Raw genomic sequence first — 10,911 nt, forward strand, 5'->3', positions numbered from 1 at the left:
CTGTGCTCTCAAAAAATACTTCCCAGAAGATGTCACCTCAATGATGCTGGTCTCTTCTCAATCACCGCTAATTTCTTAGCTCCAGCTAACCAGCATCAATAGTCCCAGTAGTACAATTTTTTTTTGCTCTAGTAGTTCTGGTATCTTGTTAATCACAGCTGATTCTTCAGCCCCAGCTAACCAGAACCACAGAATCTTCACAATAAAAACAGCAATGGCCCTGAAAAGAGTCTTTAATCTTCCCTCTGAAATTTCACAAGCCAGGCCTCCATCTCCTGCATTGTCCTCAACATTATCTTCCAAGCTCCTACACAACATTCCACAGAGCTCTTAACACCGAATGGATCTTCTGGCCCAAAGTTCCAAAGTCCTTCCACAGTCCTCCCCAAAACATGGTAAGGTTGTCACAGGAATACCCAACTCCTGGTACCAATTTGTCTTAGTCAGNGTTTCTATTCCTGCACAAACATCATGACCAAGAAGCAGTTGGGGAGGAAAGGGTTTATTCAGCTTACATTTTCACATTGCTGTTCACCACTGAAAGAAGTCAGGACTGGAACTCAAGAAGTCAGGAGCTGATGCAGAGGCCATGGAGGGATGTTCTTTACTGGCTTGCTTTCCCTGGCTTGCTCAGCCTGCTCTCTTATAGAACCATGACTGCCAGCCCAGAGATGGTCCCACCCACAAGGGGCCTTTACCCCTTGATCACTAATTGAGAAAAATGCCTTACAGTTGGATCTCATGAAGGCATTTCCTCAACTGATAACTCCAGCTGTGTCAAGTTGACACAAAACTAGCCAGTACACATGGCAACACTTTTACCCTTTCTCATTTTACCAAATAACAGCAAAGCCTCTGGCCCCTGAGCAGTAAGAATGTCATAGTCATTTCCCACTTCCATGTTTTATTTTGTAGACTATGAATGGAATTTTTTATTGGATGTCAGGGTGTGAGACTGTAAAATGTCTGGGGACATGTTCTAAAAATGGACCTTGGGAATTCTCAGTCTAGGGATTTTTGAAGAAAAACTAAAAGTTGTAATCTATAGAAGAGAAAAAATTTATCAACTTTGCTATAGAAAGTGTTTTTTTTTCTAAGAGGAAATATTGAATGTGAAGGAAAAAGAAATGTCAGAGACTCTGAACTGCTTCCAGGTGACGGCAACTGGTACCGGGCTCTAGTCAAGGAGATCTTACCAAGTGGGAATGTTAAAGTACACTTTGTGGATTACGGAAATGTTGAAGAAGTTACCACAGACCAACTCCAGGCGATATTACCACAGTTCTTACTACTTCCATTTCAGGGGATGCAGTGCTGGCTAGTAGGTAGGTGTCAACAGGCGCTTCTCACACCTTGGAGAACCAGCACTGTATGGTATGGGTGTCCTTCATTACCTTCCAACTTGTCATAACCTTCCAACTGAGCTAGAAAAGCCCACCGCACATTACACAATGTAGGAACATACTTAGTATTTTGGCAAGAATACTCAGGGTGGTATGAAGGAGTTTCTTTTCTGGGAAAAGTTTTAGTTCTGGGAGTGAAACTCACAGGCTGTCTAGAAGAGTTTTTGCAGGACTCTGAGACCCTCAGATAATAGTGGATTCTGGCATTTACTTCTAGTTGTTTATTCTAAAGCAACCTGGAAATGGCTGCAAGGAACTCATCCCAGGGCTGTTACTGACAGTCTGTCACTTGCAGAGCCTGCCACAGAGGATGACTGTAACATGATCTATGTCAGGATAGTGAGTGGTCCTCTTAACAGTGGCTCTGAGGCACTGGGCCAGGCCTGAGACTGAAGCTGTGCCCAGGCCTTTGCTGTCACCCTACTGCTGCTAAGATGTGTTACACTCACCACTGTGATGCGGGGGAGGAAATTGAGTTACATCACTATGGGGGGGGCAGCATCACTATGCAGGGAGGGGGGGGGGTGCCAGGGGCCAGCTCTGCTACACACTGGCTGCTGGGAGAGCTAGCAAGTTATTTAATCTGCACACTTCTGTTTTCCTATCTGGAGAAGAAAAGAAGTAAGGCCACACAGAAGCAGCATGGTTCGGCAGCTTGTCAGGGATGTGACCTGACACCTCGCTTTTGAGCATGCTTGTTGCTGCCTTGTTCTGCTGAGACCCGGTCTCTGTGGTCAGGACCTGGAACCTAGCAACTGTTCTGCCTTATCACCTCTTTTGCTGGGATTCCACGCATGTGTCCCCATGCATGTAAACATTTAACAGAGTCTGTATATGTGTGCAGACATGTGTGTATATGTGTGCAGACATGTTTCCATTTGCATTCATGGTCATGGGAGCAGCATGGCACCGAGGCCTGGGCAGTAGTGTCAGCTGCTCAGCATTCCACAGAACCTCTTCAGCCCAGGAACCTGGTGACTTGGGCCGTACAACAAGACCCTTACTTGAAGACCCCTATTTCTGTGGAAAGTGATCCCAGATTCTTAACAGTGCCCATGTTGGGGAGCACAGATGTTCCTGAGTCCTGTTTTTGTCTGTCTGTCTGTCTTTGTGACAATCCTGTTGTGATGAGACACATGACATCACTCTGTCTCCTAAATGTGCAGTAGGTGTGCTTGAGGCCTCTGTTCTTATTAAAGACTATATCATCCTGTGTTCATACATGTATGTGTACTCACATGTGCACATATATATGATACATTCATGCAGGCACATGCATGGCGTCTGTGGTAAGGACAAGAAGACAACTTTTGGGATTCAGTTCTCTCCTTCCACTGAGAACCAAAAATCAAATTCAAATGCTCAGGCTTTGGTGGCAAACACGTTCACCTGTAGAGCCATCTTACCCCAGATTGTTCTTAATCACCATATGCCACGCCAGTGTGCTGCTTAAGATGTGGCCCTCAGACCAGCAGCTTCAAAGTTCCAGACAAGCAGGAACTTGTCTTAAGAGCTCAGATTTATAAGTCAGGTGGTGGCGGCACACTCCTTCAATGCCAGCACTCGGAAGGCAGAGGCAGGCAGATCTCTGTATGAGTTCCAGGACAGCCTAATCTATACAGAGTTCCAGGACAGCCTGGAGAAACCCTGTCTCAAGAAAACAAAAACAAACTTCAGATTTATAGTCCCCACTCCAGACTTAAATGAGGAGCTCTGGAGGGAGCCTCCACATCTGTCGGACAGGTGCTGCGAGTAGTCTCAGATGCACAGTCACGGCTGGAAACCCACCGAAAGGACGGACAGATGAGAATCCAGGTGACCCCTGGCTCCCACAGGCTCAGCTGTGCTCTCCTGGGCAAGTGAGGCCCTGCCTGCCTCAGAATACAAGGGAGTAAGCCCACGTTGCTCAGAGCACTAGGAACTGTGCAAAGCTTCTTTGATCCATTGGCAACTTCTCGTTAGTCACATCACTGCACAAGCAAAAGCCCCCCCTAAGAGACAGTGACAGCACACATCTGTTCCTGGCGCAGTGCTGCTCTCAGTCCCTGAAAGTCTGCACTGTGTTAGCAGGTACAGGGTCTGTGACTTGACCACATCCTGTGTAACTTTTGAGAAGTTGTAAGCTAAGTGTAAGGACCCAGTCCTGCCAACCATCAACATAAGCTCACTGCATGCATAGACTTTTCTTTAATGTTTTTTCCTTACTTCTCAGATATACAGCCCCAAAACAAGCATTGGACAAAAGAGGCCATAGCAAGATTTCAAGCATGTGTTGTGGGGCTCAAACTCCAAGCCAGAGTTGTGGAAATCACTGCGAACGGCGTGGGCGTGGAGCTCACCGATCTTTCCACTCCCTACCCCAAAATCATTAGTGATGTGCTCATCACAGAGCAGTTGGTCTTAAGGTGTGGTTCACCACAGGACTCACTGATGAACAGACATGCTTATCAACAGAACCAGATCGACAGCCACGGGGTGCAAGGTGATGCCTTTAAACCGTCTGCCGTTCAAGTTCATGTTAGGGTTTGCTTTGCTCTCTAACACTTTGGTTACAGCACACAAGTGGGTTTCATTGAAATTTCTATACATAACATTGCTCTTAATTGCCTACATTTGCCATCCCTCATGTTTCCTGGCTGCTTCCTCTGGTCTCCTTCCTGAGTCCATTTCTCTTCTGCCTGCCTTCCTTCTTTATTACATTCATTCTTTCCTTTTTAAAAATATATAATTTATTTTTATTTTGTGTTCATGAATGTTTTGCTTGCATGTATGTCTGAGGTGTCAGAAGCCCTGGAACTGGAGTTAATGCAATTATGAGCTCTAGGCAGGCTCTCACTGTGTAGCCCTGGCTGTTCCAGAATTAACTATGTAGACTAGGCTACCTTTACCCTCACAGAGATCTGCTTCCCAAGTACTGGGATTAGCGGTATGCACCATCATGCCTGGCCTCTCCTCTGCTTTACACACACACAACATATACACACACATACATAGTGTGTGTGTGTGTGTGTGTGTGTGTGTGTGTGTGTGTGTGTGTGTGTTGGGGGGTGTTTATAGTAAGTCTAAATTCTACATGTAAGAGGCTATGGTGGTATTCTTTCCCCTGCTGGTTGGTGATATTCCTGTGCAGAGAACCACTGAGTGTGTGTAAGGGCGTTGCTGAGGCAGTCTAGGACTGTCCCTTGTACCACTGAGCCCTTGCCTAGGACTGCTTCTGGAAAGGTGTGTCTTATTTCCCCTAGCTGTTCAGAGTTTCAGATCCCAAGATCCATGTTTGCTCTTGAGTGGATGTCACCGTGTTTCTGTGTGGCTCTCCAGCTTCCATACGTAGTTTAGGGTTATTTTTTTCTAGTTCTATGAAGAATGCGTTTTTGAATTATGATGAGGATTACGTTAAAACTGTGGAAGGCTTTGAATAGTGAAGTCGTTTCACAGTATTCACTCTGCTGATCCCAAGCATGCGAGGTCTGTGCTGTTTACTTTTTACCTGGACAGAAAGCTCCTGGTTTGAGGGGCTGCATTGTTACCATGCTGGGAACGGCACTGTGGCAGGAGTGTGAGGTTTTCATAATCAGGAAGCAGACAGGTGAAGGCTGGCGTCCCTCTCAGTTTCTTGAGAGCCTTTGTGGAGTCCATTGGATGGACCGCCCTCCACTCAGGTGGCCATCTCTCCTCAGGTAAACCTCACCAGAAAAGTAGGATTGTTTTCAAACAAACTTTCATTTTAGATTTAGTTGTTAGATAAGTGTGCATTGTACAGATATGTGTAATTTAAGGTTTGGCCAATTTGAAGGATTACATTCACTATGCGTTAGAAATGTTCTGCAGGAGTGCATCAGCTGGGCGTCCTGGTTATTGAGTGACTCTGTAACATGCACTTCTGAGTTGAGGAAATTGATTTGTGAAGCAGACGCCCAACATGGGAGCTCTGAGGTGTTAATAGTCATTGATGAACAAACTTACTGAATGCATATATTACTGAGGAGAAAAGAAAGCTGTGTGCATTTAATTTTATGTATAGTTAATGAGCCTGTGCCCCCTGTGTTTCTAGCCAGCCTTTCAGCAAAGCAGTGGAAGACAATGGAATTGCCAGTTAACAAGACTATAGCAGCAAATGTACTAGAGATCATAAGCCCAGCCTTGTTCTACGCCATCCCCAGTGAAATGTCAGGTGAGGAGCCGTACTGCTGCTGCGTGCCTCTGCCTCTCAGCTGTGCAGAGCAGGTCCTTCGGGGAGCTCTGTCGGAAGTGAGGGTGCAGAAAGGAGGGTGATGCTTGTCAAGGAGTATAACCCGGAAGACAGAGGGTGTGTCCTGTGTTCACCTCCACAGCAGCCTGGCTGTAGTGTAATCTGTAATGTCCTAGAGCAAGAAGTGCCCCTAATTTTTACATAACTTATTATTTAAAACACATTATCTATATTGAATTGTATTTATTAAGCTAAAGTTCAACTACATAAGTGAGAACCAACCAGAATTATTTCTAGAATTTTATTACTCTTAGTAATCAGTTAATAATCATAGCTTTTTTCATCAGCTTTTTATCTACATAGGTTATTTTTAGATGAGGGTATAGGTTGGCCTAAGAGAGTTTCTCAATACTCAGGCAGCATTTTATGACTGTTTGTATACTCTGAATATGTTGTATGTAATAAAGTGAGTTTAAGGATTACTCTTCAGCTGTAGTGTAGACGGTCACAACAGCCTGAGCTCTGCTTGTCACTTACACAGATTAAAGGTGGTTTGTTTTGTTTTTTCTGATTTTGGGAAGAAAGTCTAAAAGTGGTAATTTACTATACTTCCTGAACTGGTAATTTGAAGCAGATGTTATTCTTTCATTGTTAAAGTAGATGTGAACAGACACTCCCAGCATACTCAGCTGACTCTTCAGTACCACAAGGATGGTTTCACAGACACTAAGAGATTGCTTGATTGTAAACTTCCATTAAACAAGAAGATAAACTAGCAAACCAGCCTTCATGACTGGGCTCCAGTGTGGAACACTTCTCTTTCTGAACAATACAGCTACTTAGGGATGATGAGAGAGGCCCAGCTCTTGGTAGCAGGCCTCCTCCCCCGAGTCCCCTCCACGGAGCCCACATGGCAGAAGGAAGAAAGAACACTCCTAGAGTTGTCCTCTCACCTCCACAGGGTGCCGTGACATCCCCATTATAAGTAAATATAAAATGAAATTAATAAAATAGAGTAATTTTTTATAGAGGGAGCACACTAGCAGAATCACCCTCGTTAGGAAATAGGCCTCCCCGAGGCTCCTCATAGTTCAAGTCTTTCTGCAGAAGGCAACCAGTAGTGTATCTGTTTAAACACACTGTGTATTTTAATGTGCACAGCTCTTGTCTTGATTGGACTTGAGATTCTTTGTATACTGTCACTACTGGGGATTTGCTCACAGTGAAAATTGCTTGTATTTCAGAAAATCAAGAAAAGCTGTGTGTGTTAACGGCTGAATTGTTAGAACACTGTAATGCTCAGAAGGGCCAGCCAGCCTACAGACCACGGACAGGAGACGCGTGCTGTGCTAAGTACACAAGTAATGCCCCTTTTATGTGAAGCACTGCAGGGAAAGGTCTGTTGTCTTTTGGGGAGCTGATGTAGATTTTGGTAACCTCAACACATTTCATTTGGTTAAGCTGAGAAAGACAGATTGTGATTTAATTTATATTCTGGAGTCATCTGATTTTTCCATTCTATGTAGGTTATTGTTAGATAAGAGTATAGATACACTCAGATAACCAGCTCCAAGTACCAGTGCTCTGTCTGGTGGGTCACTGGTGCACAGTCTTCCATACTTTAGGAGATGCATAGGAATGGACCACCCAGAGGAGAATTAGATTATCTCAGGACAGGCTTGTTTAACATTCCACGTCAACAAACTGCATCGCTAATATAAGTAGCGCTTGCAGAGGATGTCCTGGCTTGTTTCTGGGGTTGGAGGAAGATGGCAGAGGTGCTGTGGGGTATGGGCGGACACCTTTCCTACTGTTTCCTGGGCAGAATGGCAGCCAAGCAGGTCAAGAACAGAGTGCCCAGTTGCTTCTTGTCACAGCCAAGGTTAAAGTATGGAGTCTTTTATGGGCTCTCCCATGCTCATAACCACCTGCCTGTTACGTCTTGGAGGTCTCATAAAGGCAGTTCGTCCACAGATGTCTGGTAGGCCGTTAATGGGGCAGAATGATGTCATATTCAGTGATGTTCTCTATCACCTTGTTAGTGACGTCACTTCTATCTTACTGTTGTGTGACATCTGGCTGCACTTGCCTCCATTTGTGTTGCAGTGAAAGTTAAGGCATGACATGGTATGTAAGACCCTGTCATCACTGTGAGGCCTCATAGACACTGCAGACACTCCCCTGTGGCGTGCTGCTGTTCCTGGTTCTGTTGCTATCGAGCCTCTTTGTCAAAAGTGTTGTGTGTGTTGTCACTGTTCCTAGTCCTCCATATCAGCATTCCATCCCCTCAGTGAGCTCTACAAGGACACATGCCACCATGTTTCCCCATATCCTAGCCTAGCTGAAGGCTAGACCCGCTTGTCTTCCAAACCTGGCCCGCCATTGCCTGAGTCCTTCACCTTCATGCTGAGTGCTGTTTGTACCATCTCTGTCTCCCTGCCCAGAGGTTAGCTGAGTTTCTTCCCCTCTTTAGGTAGCTGATATCCCTCCTCCCTCCTTTGTTTTTGTTGACCTTGCTGCTCTTTGGATCTACCCCAACATCTGGATGTATGTGTTCCTTAGGAGCCGAGGAAAGGCATTGCATGGGAGGTAAAAACCAGTAGAAAGTCTGGGTTGGAAGTCATTCTGAAAGCACTGCCTTGTCTATTACTGTTGGTGTTTTCAATCAGAACGTAGGCAGCTTCTCCCAAGTTTGAATGTAACCTTTGCGGTGTGGAGCCTTGAGTATCCTCTCCATCCTGTTTGCTGATTGTAATGTGACTGGACACGGGCTGGCTCTCCATGTTGTGCTGCCACCCATGAATAGGCTCTAGTCTGGGAGTGCTTCAGATGGTGGGGTAGGGAAGGTTCCCCTGAACTCATGAGTTTGATTCATTCTCTCTGTTTGTTTTGTGCTGTGTTGAGGAGCTGCTGAGCCTCCCAGTGCTTGACTCGGCATTGCTGAATGTGTTTGCCGTGATCTGTCCCCACCCCCGGCTTGCTTCACGGAGGCTCTGCCGTCTTAGTTTACCTGCACTAGTTTCTTGGGTGTCTTTGTGTTTGAATGTTGTCCCCTTCATGTTTTTGAGGACAGGATGTCCTGTCTCTGTCTCTGTGCCATCAGTCTTTGAATGTGATGCTCTCCCCCCTCCAGGTCTTGTTTTGTTTGCTTTGCCCTCTCTGTCACTCACGTGAGAGGCTCCTTTGCACCATCTTTCCACATTACTACAATGGGATACCCAAGAGCTATTTGGAAGTTTCTGTACAGCAGAGCTTACCTACTTTAGGCCTTCAGTGCACGCTTGATCACATCTGGAAGTGCCCTCCTGTGTGGTCGCTGTCTCCTCCCTGGAACATACATCTTGTCTAACTGTGTCCTCCTCCCCTCAGCCTCACAGCCCCAGTCCATAGCCTTTGGAGAAGGGACTTCTAAGCGTGAGGCTCACCAGTGTCTTTGGTGAATTTAAAGCTAGGTGTGCTGTGTAAAAGTAGAGAGTAACTGCCTCCTTTGTCCTGCCCTCTGCCCCTCACCCTCAGGGGCCTTGGAGGCATGTGTGATCCTGCCTGTCTTCCTCCTCACCGTCAGCTTTGCACGAGCTCCCTTGCCTGTAAGCTGCTTCCATCTGTACATCTGTCTTCCAGCCTTGCAGCCTTCCTTCCAGCCTTCCAGCCTTCCAGCCTTCCAGCCTTCCAGCCTTCCAGAGCTGCATGGTCTTCTCTCAGCTCCCTTGTTTTTGTAGTTAAAAAACAAAATCAGGACTCTGCATGCCTCCACAGAGGGCTTTGGAAGGAATATAGAAAACTCCAGACTGTTAACTAGAAACCCAGTTAGTTTTTAGTGTAGTAGATAGAACCATCTTAAGGAAGGGAAGGGCTCAGACTGTAACCTGTGCTAAGGATCCCTTGTTTTCAGATGATGACTTCTGGTACCGGGCCATTGTTCTGGAAACGTTGGAATCCGATGTGAAAGTTCTCTACGCAGATTATGGAAACATCGAAACACTGCCTCTTTCCAGAGTGCAGCCCATCCCAGCCAGCCACCTGGAGCTGCCCTTCCAGATCATTAGATGCTCACTAGAGGGTACACAGTTCTGTTGCTTTCTAGATTTGGGTCTGTGCAATTTTTATCTTTATATTTCATAGCTCTAAGTCTGAATTAAATGGTTTATATCAGACTGTTACCAGTGTTCTGGGTTTGGGCTGGGTGTTTCCAAGTTCTTGGCCTTTTCACAGAACTAGAAAGTCATGGCATACATAGACCTGCAGAAGTCTTGAAGGGAGCTTTATTCAGAGCAAGTGACAGTGCAGATTACAGAGGAAGCACTATCAAGAGTAACAGTGGGTCGTATACCTGAGACCCCTCGGGGACTCTGGTCATTGTATGGGGCTTCCTTTTCACGTTCACGATGCATGCATAGTACACGCAGGTAAAGGAAGGAGGCTGCCACGTGTAATACTTCAAGTGGGGGTTATTTGTAGTCAAGTGGGGCTGTAGCTAAATTATCCTTAGCTTGCCTTCCTCTAAATATCTTAGCAAGAGTTTTCAGAGAAATTTTATCACCTTTGTACTTTTAATTCTTGTGAAAACTGCATTCCATCTGTCTCTGTGTTTGGGGGCTTATCTTCAGAATATCAGGGTTTGGAGATTGTCTTTCTCCTCTTGTGCAGCTCTCATGGCAAGTGGCAGGGTGTGAGCCCAGGTGGTCTTGGGCTCACCCGTGATTTTACTGCTCTGTCACAGCTCCCTATAAGAACCAGGGGATGGTTCCTGGCCTCATTCCAGCTTCCTCACTGTGCTTCTAAAGCAGCCTGTGCCTACCTGTCCACTGCTTGCCCGTCCACTGCTTACCCATCCACTGCTTACCCGTCCACTGCTGACCTGTCCACTGCTTGCCCGTCCACTGCTTACCCATCCACTGCTTACCCGTCCACTGCCTACCCATCCACTGCTGACCTGTCCACTACTGACCTGTCCACTGCTTACCTGTTCACTGCATACCTCTCCACTGCCTACCTGTCCACTGCTGACCTGTCCACTGCTGCCCTGTCCACTGCCTACCTCTCCACTGCCTACCTGTCCACTGCTGACCTGTCCACTGCCTACCTGTCCACTGCCTACCTGTCCACTGCTGACCTGTCCACTGCCTACCTGTTCACTGCCTACCTCTCCACTGTCTACCTGTCCACTGCTGACCTGTCCACTGCGGAGCTGTCCACTGATGACCTGTCCACTGCCTACCTGTCCACTGCCTACCTCTCCACTGCTGACCTGTCCACTGCCTACCTCTCCACTGCTGACCTGTTCACTGCCTACCTCTCCACTGCTGACCTCTCCACTGC

At 46.5% G+C, this 10,911-nt stretch overlaps 1 protein-coding gene across 10 annotated transcripts in view; it reads left to right on the forward strand.

Annotated features, from left to right (window-relative positions):
- Tdrd1 (tudor domain containing 1) overlaps positions 1 to 10,911 on the forward strand; it is a 47,313-nt gene that overhangs the window by 29,200 nt on the left and 7,202 nt on the right. For 7 of the 10 annotated variants that reach the window (XM_021152234.1, XM_021152233.1, XM_021152232.1 and 4 more), the window contains 5 exons: positions 1,101 to 1,325; positions 3,616 to 3,885; positions 5,455 to 5,574; positions 6,837 to 6,953; positions 9,485 to 9,652. In XM_021152234.1, the coding sequence (XP_021007893.1) occupies positions 1,101 to 1,325; positions 3,616 to 3,885; positions 5,455 to 5,574; positions 6,837 to 6,953; positions 9,485 to 9,652 (900 nt within the window). The remainder of the gene's footprint in view (positions 1 to 1,100; positions 1,326 to 3,615; positions 3,886 to 5,454; positions 5,575 to 6,836; positions 6,954 to 9,484; positions 9,653 to 10,911) is intronic. The other 3 variants (XM_021152239.1, XM_021152238.1, XM_021152242.1) reach the window with 2 other exon arrangements.

Source organism: Mus caroli, chromosome 19 (assembly GCF_900094665.2).
Source record: "Mus caroli chromosome 19, CAROLI_EIJ_v1.1, whole genome shotgun sequence".
Classification (NCBI taxonomy): Eukaryota; Metazoa; Chordata; class Mammalia; order Rodentia; family Muridae; genus Mus; species Mus caroli.